This window comes from Cyrtonyx montezumae, unplaced genomic scaffold (genome assembly GCF_038088225.1).
Source record: "Cyrtonyx montezumae isolate F1298 unplaced genomic scaffold, pur_monq_1.0 scaffold_4, whole genome shotgun sequence".
NCBI classification, from domain to species: domain Eukaryota; kingdom Metazoa; phylum Chordata; class Aves; order Galliformes; family Odontophoridae; genus Cyrtonyx; species Cyrtonyx montezumae.
Window position 1 is genome coordinate 8,227,802 of NW_027072045.1, and position 20,367 is coordinate 8,248,168.

Sequence of the window (20,367 nt, forward strand, 5' to 3'; positions counted from 1 at the left end):
CTAATTTTTACAAAATTCAGCTGCTAAGAACTGATCACCGTATCCAGGTTTTCAGATGACAAATATGTTCCCCAGCTGAAAGGATAACGCTTAAATGTATTCAGTGTAAAGTTATTACACACAGATAAAACACCCTTTGCCCTGGTCCTTAAAAAACCTCCACAAAATGGAAAACTTGCACAGTTATCCAAGATCATCCCTGACTTTACATTTGAATTTACAAACAGATGCGTTCTTCTGAATCCCCCAGAAAAACAGTGGCACACAATAAGATCTCAGAACTTGAGATCTCCCACTTATGAGATCTTTTACTGAATTGTGATTGGATACACTTCCCTGGAATACTCTTTAACTTTTCCATTGAAGAAATTTGCTTTTCACACAGAAGGCACAGAAATGCAAAGTTTATGCTACAAACTGTGTATATGGAGTTCCCAGAACTATGTTTTTTTTCTCTAACTTTCATGAGGATTTTTTGATTCAGCAGAAAGAGATGCATTTTATTCATCTTCACTGCTCAGGTTTTATTTGTCCAGACTGAAAGGCATCCCTGGCTTACCAGTCATGAGCAATTGAGGACTGAAAGGGAAATGACACAAATTTGCCTGAACAACACTTGGCAAATGCTCACAATCCTTTTACTTAACGATTTAGTTATACTTAATGTTTTAAAGTGGCTCATGCCCAGAACTTTAAAAAGCAGCTGGTACAGCAGACAGAAAATGCCTCGTTAAAACTGTCATATGGGGCTTCACCAATCAAAGCTATCCAGGTAAAGAAACTCCCTGGGACAGATCAGGGAGTTGTCTTAAGTGGCATTTGTCAGATAGAGGCCTGTGAGATGGCTTAGCTTTGGCAAAATTGGATACTCAAGAAAGTATCTGATCAATGAGTCCTGGACAGAAAAGCTGAGATGCAGTCACAACTGATTCTGGGAGAGTTAGCAGGGCTGGTAAGATCTTTCTGAAACTCTGTGAGCAGAGATCAGAGCCAAAGGGTCAAATCTTTGAGACTGAGGTTCACAGATGTTGTATGAGTTGGTTGGGATGGGTTATTGGGCATCTTAACTAAAATCTACAAAGTAAAGATGATCCCTGTGGAGGCAACATAAGCTAGAAATGACACAGATACCTTTTTGACTACAGTGACAGAGCAGCAGTATAGGAAACTAGAACAGAGAAAGAAATGTTGATTTTACTCATGTGACAATGAGAAAAGGAGGTAATACTGCACGCGTCCTCATAAGGCAGTTATTAGCATTTGCATTTACAAAGAGCTGCAGCTGATCAGTTATTATAAGCTAAATCAAAATATGAACTTTGTTCCATAGAGTCCAAGAAGTCACTGCAATGGACATAATATATCCTTCAAAGAACAGAAAGGAGATCTGACTGTGGTAGCAGTGACAGAAAGCTTGCTTGCAACAGTGTGTTTGGTGACTTCAGGGTGAGTCCCTGGGGGAGCCCTTATAAGACACTTTTTAAGGGCTTTGCTGCAGATGGTGATTACATCTTACAATAGCAGCTGATTTTATACAAAACTTAATCAATATGCTGGACTATTTTTTGCATGCACAGTGAACTTGCCTAAAGCAAATGAAATCCACGACCAGCAATTACTTATTATCAAACTCACCCTTTCCCGAGCACGCTGGATCTTCTCTCTGTCATGGCTGAGGTTTTCCAGCATCTCCTGTCCAATCTGCTCTACATTAAAAAATCAAAATGCAAATCATGAAAAATACAGCTTCTGACTGTAAGGCCTCAAAATGCCAGGTTAGATTGTAACAAAGCTATTTAAAGAGCAGCAGTACTTAATACATGTGATAACCTAATCGCTCCTCCTAACTATGAAGAAGACAATATCGTTATACTGAATTTCAACTATACCACACAATGTAAAACTGCAGGAGTAACACTCAAACCAGATGCTGTCCCCTTGCAATCTGTCAAGGTTGCAGAGGGACTGGAAACTGATGCTGAACTTTGGTCTATGAAACAAAGGCACAAAGACTTCCAAACCTGCTCTGAGTGCCGGGAGCTTGTGCTGCCATGTGCTCCTTACAAGCACTCCTTGTCTTAACATGGCAGACAGGAAGCCTTCACTAAAACACCAGCAATCCTTTACTTCTAAAGCTACTGAGAAGTCATATAAGAAGAAAATCTTTATGCCTCTCAGCTTTTACCATTGGTGAATAAACAGAAGTCATTTTGAGATAAGTCTTGTTACTGGTATATATACTGCTCCATCATGTATTATTTCTGGCAGGACTGGAGATGCACTGCAATGGATCTGATGTCTGTAACAGCAGGCATATATATTAATCTGTTGGTATCACCATGAGTTTACACATGGGTTGCTTGTTTCCATAGCTCATGCTGAACCAAAGATTGCAAAATTATAGCAGAGAGAGGAAACCATGCCTCAAGACAATGCAAGATGCCAAAACTTTACTTTTCAAACTGCTACAGTCAAATGCTCCTCTTCGACTGAAATAATAGCAGCAAATATAGAAAAGAGATTTTAATCTTCAAAGCTCTACAAAAACATTAAGAAACCCTCCCTATATTTCCCCGAAGGAGAAAACAAAGTTAAATCATTCCCATTTACAGGTGCAGAAGCAGACACAAACAGCTGAAGCAGCCGTACCTTTGCCTCAGGACACATTGTGAGTGTGAGACATGCACGTTCAGTTGGGCTACTTAGCAAGCACACTACTTGAGTGAAGCCATAAAAAAAAGCTTTCTTCATAATCAACAAAAATCACATATTACTTTTGCTCTGGTGAATAAGTTGGATGCAAAATATCATAGGAGGAGATATGAGAAAAAAATTAGCAAAAAAAAATCACCAATGCTAGTAGAATAAACATAACTATTTTTTTTTTCTTTTTCTTTTTCTTTATTTATTTGTTTGTTTTAACAGATATAGTCCAGTCTCAGGGAATAATCCAATTAGAATCACCTCAAACTCTTAAAATCTGGGACATGTGATTTGTTTCCCTATATGCATTAACACAATTTCCACATTCTGTCAGATGAGGTCTAAGGAAATTCATTACATGTATATTTCTCTCTGTTGCCAAGTACAGTACAAGTAAGATAAATATTTCCTCAGATATCTGACCACAAATTGACATCCTCATTATGCTATCTTGTCCCTCTTGGCTTGCTGCGCTTCACTTTTAGCTGTATATATAATGCCTCCCAAAGGTGAAATGTGGTAAGATTTGTGGTTATTGAGTTAAAAAAGCTGTAAGGTGCCATCCAGCTATACAAACGGCAGGCTATGAAAGTGATTCAGGGCAGAGCTTTGCCTGTACTTGCACATCCTAGGACCTACTGGATGAACCTTTATAGGCTTATTCTTATCCAAGTGCTTCAAATACTGGCATACAGAAACTGATAAATACATTCAGCGTAGACTAGGGGAGAAAAAAAAATACACAAAGCGAAAATACATTAAAATAGAGAGGAAAACAATCAACAAATTACTAAACAAGTGGTAGCATGAGGTGAAATGATAACAGATACTTATTACTAAAAATTACACCTATGAGTGCATAGATGAGGAGCATGAAGAGCGCATTTTTCTTCAAAGGAATAATTTTAAACGGCTACAATGGCTTGGTATTTCACAAACAAAGCTTGGAAACACCTTTATAGGAAACAGCTCTATTTTTATAACACCAATTTTAAGCAAGTTACTGTGGGTTTTTTTTTTTTTTTCATCTTCTTCCTGTCACTGGCAAGTTCACACTCTTAGCTTTTTATAATGATTGAGTTTATTTTCCAACCATCAGTGTGACAGCAGCATCAACTGTAAGTGAGGGTAAAACACCGTCACTTTGACGAATAGTGTATTTTCCTCTCATTGTCGATGACTGAAGACATCAATAAATAAGGAAGGAGAGCATGTCAGCCAGAATATCACAGAATGAATTGTTGATATGACACTTAGGGATTAAACCTTCAGCCATGAAGTTCAACCTAGCAGAAGGGTCTGAGAACTGAGATAGTTGCGTTTCTTCCCAGCAGCCTCTATAGATAAATAATTGGATGGATCATCAATTTTACAGGAGCAGCTTTACTCTACATGCACTTTAGCTGATGATCTTTGGCCTTTTTTGGGCTAAAATAACAACATAAGTTGAACAAAGAGATATAACGGAGGTAACATAATCTCACAATAAGTTCGCAAACATAAATTGACACCTTTATCTACAGCTCCTTTTCATACCCTCATTCTGCTCTCAGAAAATTCACTGATAACAACAGTAGTTGAATTTTAGCTGGAAAGTCACGACAGTCAAATAAAAATGTTAATAAATGAAGAAAATTCAGACTTATAAACGATATGAACACGTCTCCTCACTTGGTTTGCAACTGAAGGTGCTCAGGACTGGAACAAAGCAACAGTGCTAATACAGGCTTGATATCATTGCTATCTACTTGCCATCATTTCTCAGATTTTCCCAGGACTCTGATGTTTCCCTGCCAGTTAAAGCCTTCATATGGTAGATTCATGTTTGTACAGTATGGATTTTTCCAGACTAGTTACAAAGCAAATTGTTGATGATGGTAATACAGTTATATGAAAAGGTAACATTTCTAAGACATACTCTAGTGCATGTGCCTTAAATAAGACTAATACCCAAACTGAAGATTGTTGCATGCTGGCAGCAACTGTTATTTCTACAGAGTCTTAGCAGTGTTAACTAGTTGGTGCTACACCTTCTACCTGACATTCTTGAAACAATATAGAAAATTACATTTTAAAATTGCAGCTAAACTATAAAAAGCAGAAGGGTGAATGCATTCACGTCTTTATAATCTGTTTTCTGACAGACAGCAGGAATATTCAATATAGCAATTATCTCAGCCTTAAACAATGTTGTGATGAACAGAAGAAATATTCTGAAGAAGTACATAACTGTATTAACAAGCATCAGTCTGAAGGAGCGAATGCCAAAATTCACAGCTGCACGTACACTGCACCTTGAAGGCGTAATGGGGCATAGGAAATCTACTTTTTCAGGGCTTAACACTTTGATAATAATGAGATGTTGTGGGTCTGACACAAACAGTGAGGGTTTACTGTGCAGAAAAGAACCCAGCCCATCTCTTTTCTTAAAATACTGAATCCAATTTGAAGAATGAAGATTTACCCAAGTGAAAAACAACAAACAGATGCAAGCCCAAATTGTCTCCCTTCATCTGTGCAACAACTGGAACATGGCTTTCAACTGTACGATGAGATACGCCCAAAAGACAAGAATCACTTCTAGAGATGCTTTACACTTTTGAATATATCCTTTCTTTGGAATTTGCATGTAACCTATATGCAGTATTTATTTAATAAGTGCAAATCATAATTATTTAATACATGTTCCACAAAGCTTGATTTGTAATACTTACTTACACACATATCAAGGATGCAAGACAAGTTCTGCTTAACTAGTTTTTGTTTTCCTTTTTTTACTTTATTTTTGCTTTTCCGTTTTATTTTTTTGTTTTGTTTTGTTTTAGTCATTTAAGTATTTAAAGCCAAACTGATTTTGAAAGAGCTTTTCCTAATCACTTTTTTCCTTAGGAACAAGTAATATTGAGTAATGATAATAAGTAATGCCAAGAGACAGGAATGATGCGGAATGAGCCACTCCAGACTTTTGGATAAATAAACATGCATTTTAATTAATTTTGCTGACAGAGTCTACATTTTTTCTTTTCATACGAAAAAAAAAATCCACCATGGTTGAATAAAGCTTTTTCCTCTCAAAATGTACCCTGTACGTCTGTACATACTTATATAAAATGAAAGAAAACACATTTTGTAAGAGGAAGCTGAAATGCTGATACAGTTTAAAACTACTAAAAAGGATTACAAACAACCAAATCATGCATAGGATGCCTGAAGTATGATTTGTCCAATCTTGTCTTATGCACAATGCACACACTTGAACTATGCAATTAGAGGTGGGAAATCACAAACTAACTTACACTGGGAAAAATCAAGAGGAAATAAACTAAAAAAAACCCACAGTGCTGTGTGTCATGGCTGAAGGAATTAGAATAAGAATGGATAACATCTCCACACCAAGCTCTCCAGGCTTGGCTAGAGAGTAACACCACTGGAGGACACACTTTCCTCTTGGCTTTGCATAGAGACACAGCCTGCTGTGAAGGCACAGTGAAAGCTTATGGAAAATTCTTAGACAAGAACTAGGCTGATACAGGTAGAAATTCAGAAAGCACATTCAAGGTTGGGACAGTATTCTCCAAAACACTGTCAATCTGCTCTGGAGAAATTAAAGGTTTAGATTTTAGGAGACTAGAGAGATAAATCATTAATGACAGTTTCTGGGAAAAAAAATACCAAAATGCTAGAAGGTGTTAAATCCTAGCTGTTCAGAGGTGGCAGCAAGCAGATTTACAAACTTGGAAAATATATAGTGTAGGAGTCAGAAGAATTCGGGGTTAAGTCAAACGCCTTATGCTTCTGACAGCAGAAAGTTAATAAAGAAAGTGATGACACATCTTTATGTGTAGGGACACAGGTAAAAGTCCTATAAATTTACAAGCTCACAGTTGATGTATATTATGTTGAACAGTCAATATAATAAGATACAGAGGGATTTGGATCATTACAGTTATTAAATGACAAATATGGGTTAATACTGATAAGTGAAGGATGATATAATGGCTATGAGCCAAGGGAGGGAATGTTTGCAAAACATCAGTGGTGAAATGGAAGAGTTGTTGCTCAAATGACTCCCGAATGTGCAATAGAGAAATTAATTTGCATGTTGGTCACTTAACATAAGAAATTAAAAATTAGCTACACGTTGTAAGGGCTGGTTGACATCTTCACTGGAACTGCTGTATCTTAGAAGGAATACCAAAAGTCCACAGCGTATACTGAGGACATGCAGCACTTCCACAGCTTTCAGACGTGCAGTTACAAGAGAGGATGAAAGAGGCTGCATTGTCTTACTGAGAAAGACAAAAAAACACCTAACAATATCTCCAAATTCTCCAAAGTTCAATATGTTCACCAAACTTAAAATACAAATATTTTTTCAAATGAAAAACCTTTCTATATACTATAATGAATGTTCACAATATTCCTTCCATTGGCCAAAAACAAAAGGGTCCACTAATCAGGGGATTTGGGGGAACCAGAAAGAAAATCATCCAGAACATCCAATCAGAACTCAGGCACTGTGCTTTGTTCAAAAGAAGATAAGATTTTTCAGGAAGATGCCACATGCCTTTAAGAACAAACCAGGAGAGATTCATAACCAATACCTCTCATGGTCCAGGCCCACTTTGTCATTCCCCAGGAAAAAAGAAAAAAGAAAAAAACAAAAAAAATATTTAAAAATGGCCAGATGAATGAGAAGAACATAGGAAAAAGAAAGGAGAAAGATGATATATGACAGACCTAGTAAGTTCACCTCTAGTAGCCTTTTCTTTTTCTAAGGTTTCATAGCTTTTCTGAAATCCTAACTTACATCAATCTGATGGTATAAAACCACTCATTTCTCACTAACTGATGTATTTTTTTCTGTCTACTCCCGTCACCCATCTATCTGAGCTCCCTCACTAATATCCTCCCAGCTACGTTCACAGGAGGTGACAGACTTTGATTCCCCTGAATGTGTCTATATTGAAGCCCAGACCTTGTTCTAGCTGTGCTCAGTAAGGCTCATCCACTCCAAATCCCTCCCTTCACTTTTCTTTTCTTCTCCTTGCTTCGAAAAAGTTCTAAGGCAAAAGAAATCCTTGCTTAGTGCATCAAGATAAGTAAACAACTTGCTACTCGCATTTCAGTCACATATGGAAGTGAAGTTGGGAACCAGCCCTCCGCATCCTTTCTTCCTTCCACTTGAAGTGCTGTCAGAATGGGAAAAGTCCTCGCTTGCTCTGAGCAACAGTGCAAGTAATGAATGTTGCTTCATTACAGCGCTGCCAGTATTGAACTTTTCTGAAGGCAATTTAGCATTGGAGAGTATTAGCAATGATTGCATTTAAACCAAGTTGCAAAAACATACCCCCTAAAACTCCATCGACAAACGATCACTTAATTAAACAAACAGCAACAAGGCAAGAGGGATCTTTGGTTCATCTAACAAATGATGAATTCATAGTCATAATTTAATAAAAAATGCTCCCCATCTACTCAAAGCAGTGTAAATAATTACTTTGGACCCTGCAGTATTCCTTAGTTCAAAGATTCAAGATGTGTAGGCAGAGACTTGGCAACTTAGGCTACTGCATACAGCAGCTCAAGGCCTTGAAAATCATGAAGTTGGCCCTACCTCTTTACTCTTAATGCAATAAATGCACTTCAAGAGACAGAACTTATCGCAAAACAGATGAGACAGACTCTTAGCCAGCACTTAAACAGCAAAGTCCGATTAGGTTATCAAAAGAGAAGAAAATATTTAAAATTTTGAAATATATTTTAAAATGGAAGTGTGGAACAGAATATATTTTAAAATATTTAACTATGCAAAGACACAGCATATAACATTTGAACACTGTGAAGAATAAAGTCTGGCACAGGAACTTGGTTTTTTTTTTCATATCCACTTACATAGCTAAAACAGCAAGAATGAGGTTCTTTGCAGCATCTCTTTTTGGATGCCAAAAAGTCCATGAGAAGAGTGTTTCCTTCAAAAGTTTCACTTGGAGAAACAGCTACTAGAAGCAAGCAGCAATGCTGGCAAATGAAAACCAAACCAGAGACAAATACAATAGCATATTGTTTTGTTCAGATTTCCCCCAGTATCCTAACGCACCAGGTTTATCCTGGATCCACAAACTGATAGAAAACTGGGAAAAATGGCAACAGGAGCAAGAAGTCTATGCTTGTTTGATCTTTAATAATTCCATAGACCTGAAGGGTGTTTTTAACCTGCCTTGCACTATTCAGCAATTCATTTTCAGGGAAAATGGAAGCATCACTCGCTGTATTCACATCCATATTTAAACAACAAAAAAATAGAAAGAAAACAGCATCAAGAAAAATAAAATAAACCTCAAGGACAATTAATAAATAATGCTTAAAGTTATTGACCAAAAAATGTTAAGTATTCTGTGTAAAAATAAAGCATTCTGAAAACTATATATATTATATATATAAACTTTCTTAAACATTGCAAGGCCCACAAAGCAGGTGAACAGCTCAGCAACCTCGAGGCTGGCTTCAGTGCAACTCATTCTTTGAATACGAATTAGCAATGGGTAATCGCAGCATATTTATGAGGCCTTTTGCCTGGTCCTTTTCTCCAGTGAATGCTGTATTATTCATTGCGTGTGCCCTGACCCCAGTGCGCTCCTGTTCTGACAAATCATACTTGATTAAGACAAATCTTTATTAGTTAGCTAGTCAACTTCCCCATTTATCATTTGCAAATCCCATTCTCCTTTTCGGCTAGAGTAAAAGTAACTGAAACTGTTTTTTCTCCAAATAAAATGAAATGCTTGTTATAGACAGTAAGTGCAAACAGGAGCTTAGAAGACAGTAATAGATGATGAAACAAAGGTTTAACAGGCATAAATTACAAACATGGCAAAACTCTAACACAATAGCTTATTTTAGATAGGCTGAGGGAACATTAATTAGCTCATCCTTTCAATGCTTCCTATTTTCCCACCAACTAAATCTCTCAAAATCTCAACACCATAAAAAGAGAACTGTATTGCAAAGTTGGAGGCTGAAAGTACAGAGGTTTAAAACATAATAATAAAGAGATTGCTGAGTAAAGTTATTGTTCAAAGTTTCTACCATAACAACAACAAAAAAATCTTTTAAAAGTCAATCTATAAAAAGAGGCAAAACAAATTCAAAATTATTCATGACATTCGATTTCCTTTTAAATGTAATATTTCTCCAAAGACATGGCAATTTGGAAAGGAAAAAACCCTTTATAAACAATTGGTTTATACAGTGGGTAATTTACAACTAGAAAAGCTTTTGATGTCTAACGTGGATTGAGTTTCGTCATGATGGTTTTGCTCACAGAGAAGGATCTTCCTTTCTTCTGTCAGGGCTCTGGAGATGTGAAGTAGCTATCTGGAAATGGAGGACAAGGAGTAAAGGGCTGAGGTTCCAGTACTGTCCCAGACTTTTGGTCTGTTCTCTGCAGGGACCTTTAGGAAATGTTCATAGCACCCAGCCTTTGTTGAGGTGTTTGCTACAGAAATCTTGCCTTGCTATAAGGCAATGCAGAGAAGCACATCTAGATGATGCACAGCACCTAAGCTAGATGCTACAGCCAAGGTAAATGCCCGTTTACTACATAGGGTGCATAAATAAAAGGAAGAAAAAGACCATTATGAGGAAAGATTGTGCAAGACACTTCAGAAAGAATAGGGACAAAAGCACCCAAACCAGACAGAAATGCAGCACTGAAGCAATGCTGTAGAACTAGTGGTCAGAACTGGTGTAAGCAGACACCACCAATCACAACAGAAAGAGTAACACCACTTTACAGAGAAAAAATGTGACATTTTGCATGTGTCTGTATTTTCGTTTGGTGATGAGGTTTATTAGAGTTGTATATTTTACAACACTTCGAGTCTTCCATTTATCCATGATTTAAATTTAAACACCTCAATTAGAGCTTCTCATTTGAAACATACAGTAAATTAAAAACCTTCACCTACAGGACAAAACATCAACATAGCCATCTCAGTTCTGCCCACATAATGATCTTCTTACAGACTCATGTCTTCCTCCACTCAGATCTGCCCATGTTAAGTCATTTTTCCCTTGTTCATGTTTTTATTCTTACCCTGCAGGACCAATGCAGCTATGGATTCTTCTCCTTTTTCACACACATCAGCTAAGTGTTAGTTATTTCCATCCGCAACATTGCCTTCGATTACACACAGAGTAATGCTGAGAAAACCACTACCTCATTAAACCCACAGCAAGGGAACAGAAGAAACAATGAAAAATACCTGATGGTCTGGCAAATCACTGTTATCAGGAGGTATATAAGAAGGAAAGAATCCAGACTGATTTTAAAACCCAGGCTGAGTTTGCAAGGTTATATATAAAATCTCTGCTCTTGTACTTGTCAACCAAATATATTTCTTCTGGAAATTGCTGAGATGGAAATAAAGGCTTTCCCATAATACATTTTTTTACAGCAATCCTCCGAGCAGAATAATACTTTAGGATCAAGTTAAGCTCTTCAGATGGTGTTTAAGAGGTAGACTTACACAGGGCCTTTACTGCATGTAGGAACGATCTGTTTCTAAGGGATCCCTGCAAGGAAAAATTGTTGAAAAAATGAGTTTTCAGTAAGTGTCTAGGATGACAAGTGTGATTTCTTCTGACGGTGGAACTCAGCAACACTTACGCTTGTTTTTGGCATCTCCACACTAGACTACTGCTTTATGGTTTAATTGAGGGCACACCTGGAGACGACTGAAAACAAACAGCTCCAGAACAGACCAGCTTACTGTGTGGAAAAGTGGCTTTTTGCTTGGACCTGGCAGAAGCAGCTGCCTGCAGTGCTCCAAGTGCAATCCCAGCAACGGGAAGCTGTCTTTGAAACACTTGGTGGTTTGGGCTCGGGCTACCAGACACTGCTTCTCTCTGCTAGGTGTTACTGAGTTCCATCAGCGAGGATGCACGTGGTGGAAGAAGCACTGGCCACTGAGCAGACCATGAGATGTCCTAGGTCCCCACTCTCCTACCAGCCCTCAGACCTGTCAGCACGCAGGACAGGCTGCCAGAGCCATCAGATGAGCTGCTGAGGGATGCAACTAACAATTTCATAAGACGGTAGGCCAGTGTTAGCATTTATTGGTGTAAATAAGTATATATTTCTTTGCTGAAGATTGTTTTTTCTACTTAGAAAAGCAAAAAGAGCAAAGCAATTTGCCCTGTAGCCTCTCACCTGGCATAGCAAAGGGACTTTCTAGATTTTCTGTCGTGCTCAGAGCACAAGGAGGTCAAGGCGAGATCTGGGAAAGGACCCAGGATTGCCAACTTCTATATTCACAATGAGTGGCATGCCACCTATGGGCAGGTACAATCCATACTGGCCTCGCTGATCTTTCTTACCTACATCCATGACCATTTTCACAATTTTTTTTCTCCTATTTTGGACGTGAGCTTAAAAATATATAAATTGTTAATATTTTTGAAAATTTCTTGGAGCAATTTTTAATGTTGCGAAACAGGAGATGTGAGAATATTCCCCAAGGGAATATTTGTGCCTTTTTCTCCATTTCTCAAATGGGTGTGAGGGAATCCACTCTGGCAGAACACAATATCTACCATTAAAAATACTGCAATCTTTTGGAAGGCATTCAAATATAGTATGTAATTTGTGAGATACATATTTTCTTTACAAGTACCAGTTTGAATATTATTTTAATTGAAAAAACAGCATTAGGAAGTATTATCAGAATGCAAACTGAAGCATCGCACTCTCCTCAACTACAGGACCTTGTGTTTAATCTCATAAAAGATTTCCAAATTATTTGAGCAGCAAAATATAATTATCCCGCCATCTATCAAATTGGTAAATTATTGTGGTACGGTGTTTTAACACAAACACCCAGTTTACAACCATAACTTTGCTGGAAATTCTCAAGAAGTGTTAAACCGATGTCAGTGTCTCAGTAATTTCGCAGTTTAAAAACAGTTAGAAATGTAATGACTACACTGCACTTGATTAAAGCATTTACAGCTCTAATCAAAAACTGACAGCAAGATCAAAGATGTTAACTTAAATCTCTCTTCTAATTATGTTTAAAATGCCACACCTCAGGCCTGTCTCTCCTCTTCTTTTTCAAACCAAATTCTGCTTAAGAAAGATCTAACACTTCTTAACAGTTCATTATCCAATAAAACTATTCAAAGCTTAAAAGCAATCTACACAATTAGTCAGGACCTCAGGGAGTCCACCGGTAGTCTTTATTACAGGACTTCATATTAAAACACCTTAATTATATTTGTCAAATGGATTTCATTAAAACCCATCGTCACTTTAATTTTCATATTTTGACAGTGCTGGCATAGCATTATTACCACCTGCCAAGCTACGAACTACAACAAAATTATCAAATTCCTTCAAATACTAAGCAGGTTTTTTTTTTTTTTGCAGCTGACCAATGATTTCCCTCTTTTTTTTTGTGAATACACCGTAATTAAGAGGAATAATTAAAGTTCCATATTGAAGCTGCATATACACAAGTGAAATCGTGTGGTGTATCTGCTGCAGGTGTGTAAATAAGAACCTGTATGGATACCTGGTTGCCGGGAGCACATAACACAAAGGCAGGACATGTATACTGAAGTGCTTCTGAATCATAAAGCCAAGACATCAAACAGAATGAACTATTATTTAATCAAATGACAACCATGATGACTTGAAAGCAAAGGACATTTTAACTTCCACTCATTATACTGTCGTTTTGGAACAACAGATCTGGGGATTATGACCATATACTGTAACCACAGTTTTATTTTAGATATAACCCTCTGAGGTTCTACTTGGCTTCAGACAATCACACTGAAATATAATTATAACAGATTACTCAGCCTCACTAATACACACAGTACCACTACAAGGGCTTCTGATATTAATAATGCAGTCTCAATGCAAGTCTTATGTTTTTTTAAATATTCAATGACACAGCGATCAACAGCTTTAAACAATTACAAATAATACAAAACCAGGTACTAGCATCTATGCTGCAATGCATTTTGGGCTGCTGATGTCATAAGGGATAAAAAAAGAAATATTTTCCCCTTTTATCTTATTTGAAATACTATACAGAAAACGGAAACAAAGCAGCAATTTACCAGTATTGTGCTTATATTTACTGAGCTAAATTCAAGCCTGATTAACTCCATGTTCTTCACTGAACATGTGTATGAGATGAATTTGGCCCACGACAGATAAAACAATGGCATGCAAATTGCAATGGGGAAAGAACAGAGAATTTGACTTTCTTTCATATAATCATAACAAGAAATAAGAAATGAAGAGGTTTCTGCCATATGTCTGACACACTTCACTGCTTTGTACGAAGGTCTCAAGAGTAATGATCTCTGTGTGTTATGAATATTTTAAGACTTACTAAATGTTCTTGGATTATTGTGGGTAAAACTATGGGATTTTAAAGAAATAGTTTAAATGACAATTAAATATAATTCCTACTTAAGAAAAATGCTTAATAATTTTTTAATGTAATATCAAGGAGGAAAGCCTCAACCTCTTTCACATCTTATTACAACTGTTGGCAAAGGAATTCTTGAAGACATGCTGGGTTTTATTTTATTTTTATTTCATTTTATTTCTTTTTATCATTTTAATTACTTCTGAACTACAAACAAGTAAAACACACAAGCAAGGGACTATGAGCTGAGCACAGATCTCTTCCTCGATTTTTTGGTAAGTCACTTATTTATGGCAAGTCACTATTTCTTTCATGCTATTTACTCAATCTGTCAAATAGGGGGTAAATAACGTTCCTGCTAGAATCCCACCGACACAAGCAAGCACTCACATACTGCTTTTTTGCATCTGCTATCAGGGTATCTTACAGTGAAATAATCCGAATTTTCAGGCGCCTACCATACAACTTCAAACTCCCATTCATCCTTGGGTGCACGCAGAGATTCCTCTTAGAAACCCCTTATCTCAAACCCAGAGATAATGCAGGAATTACGCAGCATTTTGAAAGCAATCCCACCAACACAGAGTGTTGACTTGGTTCTACTGAGATGGCAAAAGCCCACTCCTCTGCTCAGTGCAGGGACAGAGAGACCATCATTGTTTTAATGTGAATGTGAGGAAGCAGTGGTGAGAGAACAGCAAAAGGATAGGAGGAGCTGGTGGGTAAGGAGAGCTCACACGAGCCCTTGTTACAATAGGTCATGCTTTCCCTCTTGAAATTTCTTCCTCTCTCCTTGCATCCAGATTCCCTTCTCCCTGTGAGCACTCTGTAAGGCTCTGCTTTTGGTTCCCTTCCTGCACAGATCTGCAGTAATTTACGCCTGGAGAATCTCAGCACAAACAAACTCAGCTACTACTTAATAAGTGACAGATTTCCCTCTCTGCTTCACTACCATTTCCTCTCCAATCTGTCTCATTGCTTAGCCTTCAACTCAAATTCAACAAAACACAGCAGTTCCTTGTCCTCCCAACACATCTCCTCTCCATCTATACTCATTAAATGCAACATGATCATCCCCTTTTTCACCCAGACTCAACATCTTTTTTAACTCAGTGCTCTCATTTCTGGTCAAGCTGTCCGATTCCTTCTGCCTAACATTGATAGGAAACAGTCTGGTCCCATCCATTCACTTTCCTAAAACTCCCATACAGGCTCTCACTCTTCTTTTTTTCTTATTCCATCCTTCCTTTTTCGTAGCTTAGATAAAAATCTATGGTATCATCTATAGATATACAGGCTACTGTCACAAATATCTTTGTTTACATTTTAGCACAATGCTGGTTGTCCTTTTCTTTCTAGCCATGCCATTGCCTCTCCCCACTTCAGAACACTATAAAACAGCAACATTTCTTCCATAGCCAACCCTATGTTGTCTGATTTATCTCATTTGCCACCAACATATGAATTCCTTTCTGAACTCAGGTATCGTTCACTTGTTAAATTTTGACCCCAGCCCCTCTACACTTTCTCCCATGTTGTCACTCAAGATTGTAAGGAGCAGATCATAAAAAACTCATTGCCACATCACATTCTGGAAAATTCTGATCTGGCTTTTCTTGTCCATAGATATACCATGCAGCCATCATTACAATCTCAGCCAAAAACATGAACCTTCACGTCATATGAATTCCTCAATGCCTGGTGCCAGAACATGTTCGTAGCAGCACAAAACCTAGCAAGTAGGAATGGGAATCATCCATGATAGAGGAGGAAGGTGTCATTAGAAAGATGTTATCAGCCCTCATCTTTACTGTTGCATTAGAGGTGTGACACAGATTTATGGTGTACACCATACTACTGACAGATTTTACTAGCTTAAAACAGCCATTATCCCATACAAGTTATTGGCAAATGTAAATCCTGTTATCACGAGTGAATAATTTATTGAATCGACAGTATTACTAATAATTACAGAAAGAGTGTCTGTTTCTCTCTCTTGACATACAGGAAGACAGCCACGTTTCCCATTTCAGCTACGATACACAAGGAACAATTCAAAGTGAAGCTTGTCCCTGGTTGGCACGCATTCTTTACCATTTGAAGTTTATTTGATACAAATGAAGGCCTACAGAACCCTGCTGACATGAAGTCACAGAGAGCATATACATTTATGAATACTGCATTTACTACACTTTGTATGCGATGTTTGTTAGGTCTTGCTGCTGAAATCTCAGCTCTGAATCTATCTTGAAGATATCAAGTATGTGTTGTGAGCTCTTTCTTTTTTCCCTCCTTCCAAAACAAACAAAAAAAACCCCAACATCACAACAACCTTTACAACTTTAATTATCTAGAACATACTATCTATTTTATTTGAAATCCTATTATGGAAGCTACCAAACATTTTTCTTTCTCTTTTTTCTGTTCTTAAAATGGAAGGAAATGTGAAAACAGAACTGTCCAGCTGGATTAGACATTTATGAAACCTACTGCCAACAGTGAGCTGTCAAAGCCAGCAATCAAATATAACCCTGGCAAAAAGAATGGAGACTGCTGTGAAGAGATTTACTTAGAGGAAACTATCAAATTGTGCTTTTTTGTCCTGATTCTCCTTTCCTGCACCAGCTCTACACCTTTTTGCTGCCTGTTCCTTTAAGTTTACTGTTGGGTAGTAGAAATACTTTCTCTGTTCCAGAATTGACTGTTGCAGTTCTACTATGCAAAAGAACAAAAAAACTTGTGATTCTCCTTCCAAAAGTTAAGCTCCACAAAATTGTGAAGTAGGTATTAGTAAATTTTCACAATATTCACAGGATTAAAAAATGAACATATATCACAAAGTATACAGTATTATGATACTATTTTTCTCTTTAAAATGAAGAGCCACAGAAACAACAGTAGATTCATACACTGGATAGACATAACAATACTCAGCTGGATAGTCCAAATTCATCATTTGAGATTTTAAAAGTCACTGTAGCCTTAAATTTTAACCAGAAGATAAAATTTATAGAATACTGGATAGTTTTCCTCATTTAAATTGAATCAGCCACTACAATCAGCAAGCTTCCCACCCCACACAAGTAAATAAAGAAATCTGTATCCATTCTAATTTAAAAACTCTAATCCTCATTAAAAACATAGTTGATTTCATTAGAGTTCCATCTATTATATGCTGTAATTATTTAATTGTACCTATTAGGTCTACAGTATTCCTAGAAATGGAGGAGTTGCATCTGGAAGACTGCACCGCTCTATTCTAGGTAGAGTAAATTGTGAAGGAGAAAAGAGGCAAGATCTCAAACCAAGTATTCCAATATGACAAATAACTCCTCTTCCTGGGCTTTGCTTCTGTAGAAATGAGAGAAGGATTTAACTCTCCTACTCTGCAAGTAGCTGGAAATGTACTGCATATTTTAATAATGACATCAAATAACTTGCTAATTCAAGATCCTTTAGCCAGCCATGTGTCCTAGTCAGAAACAATGCACGAGCCCTTTAAAGTATCCACAATCCCGAATATGTTCCTTGATAATATCATTAAGGCATGATGACATGCAGCAAGCAATTGCTGGCAAAGGTCAATAACCTGATCCATTTATACAACGAATGCCTGTTAAAACAGTGTTTAAAGAACAATCGAATGATTGATGACCATAAGCTCTGTGTTGGCCATGATGTGCCGCATACACATCCAGCATGTTCTGCAAGCACCACACGTCCCTCTTCTGCTATGGGTTGGACTGGAGGAAAATCATGTTCTGCTAAATCCAAAGCAAAATTGTTAGACAAAAACGCTGACAACAATGAGCAAACTAGGCTCTGAAGTCAAATTTGTTAGCACTGGGCAGTAAAAATAGGCAATGAAAAATCCAACTGAATATAGCTCAGTTTGGAAATAAAGTGCTTAGGGCAGAACTGAGGGGAAGCATCCTCTGAGCTCCATCACACAGCTGGTGGGAAAAAAAAAGTGACCATCCTACAGATCTCTACCACTAATTTTGAAATAAGTTCTTTCATTTTTAATTCAAACTGATGCACAAAAATGCATTCTCATTTGACACACATTTGAATCCAGCCAGCTTCAAAAGTCATTGTCAAGATTCACAGGCATCATTTGTTGTGTTTTTTTTAAGAAAAAAGGGAGCAGGGTCATTTCCAAAATACTTCTGTTGTTTTAATTTGACAGCAACCATTATTCTATCAACAGAATGTTGCACACTTCTCAGAATTCAGCTCTCTTTTCTGAAGAGTAATTAACCTAACAGCTTCTTGCAAGTCATTTTTCTGTCTCATCAGATAAGCACGGTGACCTGTACGTTCTGTAGGACAGGATTGCTTCCCAAAATTGTCATCTGGTCCCTTCACAGAATTAATTATCTCATTCTGAAGTGACCACACTCCACTTTCTGCAAACAAGACTGTTCTTGAAAATCATTAAAGTATGTACATGAACACAGAAATAACAAAATAAACAAGATCCATTCAAAGCATTTGATATTTTATAACCATAATGGTCCTGCCTTCCATGAGATAAACACACTGAGACCACAATGAGCTGCTGATGTGCACCCTTCAATTAAATAGCACTTCTGCTCAGAAGACAGTTCCTCATCGAGGTGTTGATTTAAGCAGTATCCATCAGAATCAATGGTATAAAAATAAACACCCTGCCATTTTGCTGCATCCACCAACAGGTGTGGCCTGATCTTTTACTAAGACAAAAAGATACGCAGGGACTGCATCTCAGCATGAGTCACAAAGCAAAATTACAGTCCTGTGCTGCACTTGTGAGACTTCCTAACATAAGATTCCTAAGCCAGGGGCAGAAGATGGTGCTGCTGATTAGTGCAGCTGGGAGCTAGAACCACTTCCCAGCAGAATCCCTTCTGCATCTTGGTACAAGAACCAGACCTATTGCTAACTTGTTTTAAGGAAATAAAACCCCTGTGCTGAATAGCACTTTGTGACTGTTCTTGGAGCTCCATCAATCCTACAGAGCTGCAGAGTTTCTGCTATATGGTAAGTAGAGTTATACTGGAATTCTATTTAAGACACATATGCATGAAGACTCATCACTTCTTTACCAGCAATCCCTCATCAGCAAGGAACCCAGCTAAAAGAAAGCTGAAAACAGTTAAAGCAACAGTGAGCTACACACTGATTACTTTCCCATCTCATCCCTGGCAGTGATGGAAGTTCAGACTGCTCATTAACACACACATACAAAAAAAAACTGATAAAGAAGGATGCCGAGTGCTCCAAGTTTGTTCAGATTTTGAAAGCTAACACCAGTTGCCTTACTAAAGAAACCTATCCTGTCTCCATCCTGTTTGGCTCTGTAGTTGAAGCCTCCTCTGCCTGCATCTTTTAATCACCCACACCAGAAAAGATGTTTCGCCACTAGACACCAGAGGCACATCACACTTCTCATCCAAGGGTCGGTCCAAAGACATTCCAGGGAGTCAATCTGTTTGCTTTGTCCCATCTTTAGAAGTCAATTTTTCATCTATCTTGCTGTACAGAGGTGATCAACATGTTTTCTTCTCCTGTGACACAATCCTATTTCTTCCTACCCCCTCTGTCCACCTGCTCCCACCAGCTCCTACTGTATCCTGTCTTGTCAACTAGAACGTGAATGCAGCCCTGGAGCCTGCTGGTTTCATTATGAACTGCAAAACCAGAGACTTGTGATTTCTAGAGGGAAAATGGAGACAGAGGAACGTTATGGTTCTTCAGCAAGACAGAAACAAGCAGTGGCAATGATCTCTCTCCTGACTTCCACGTTCTTAGGGAATCATCTGCCGTAAGACTGTGAAGTTTTAATTTATATGAAGAACAGAGGGGGAAGGTTTCTGGCGAGTGTCACTGTTCCCTTTTCTCTCTTTACACACCTGCCAACAAAAGAGAGAAATGCCCATCTCCATCAGGGCACCTTACGTGCTGCAGACACATGAATGTTTGCAAAATTTCATGTCAAAATAAAACAGTAGAACGTTTCCCTTGCAACTATTCACGAGAAAAAACAAAACAAAACAAAACAAACCCACAGTTTTCAGGAGCTAGGACCCTTTCACTTTGTGTTGTTCCACACTCTCAGAAGATGCTGGAAGAAGCTCACTTTGCCTCTCTCGGTGTTATTGGCGCAGAAATCGGTATCTCTGACTGCCCGCACCGGGGAGCAGGAGCGAGCCCGAGCTCGGGGCTGCAGGGCAGG

General features: G+C 37.9%; 1 protein-coding gene across 4 annotated transcripts in view; it reads right to left on the minus strand.

Moving 5' to 3' along the window:
* VTI1A (vesicle transport through interaction with t-SNAREs 1A) overlaps positions 1 to 20,367 on the minus strand; it is a 250,660-nt gene that overhangs the window by 99,339 nt on the left and 130,954 nt on the right. For all 4 annotated transcript variants that reach the window (XM_065746653.1, XM_065746654.1, XM_065746655.1 and 1 more), the window contains one exon: positions 1,636 to 1,706. In XM_065746653.1, coding sequence (XP_065602725.1) covers positions 1,636 to 1,706 — 71 coding nt within the window. The remainder of the gene's footprint in view (positions 1 to 1,635; positions 1,707 to 20,367) is intronic.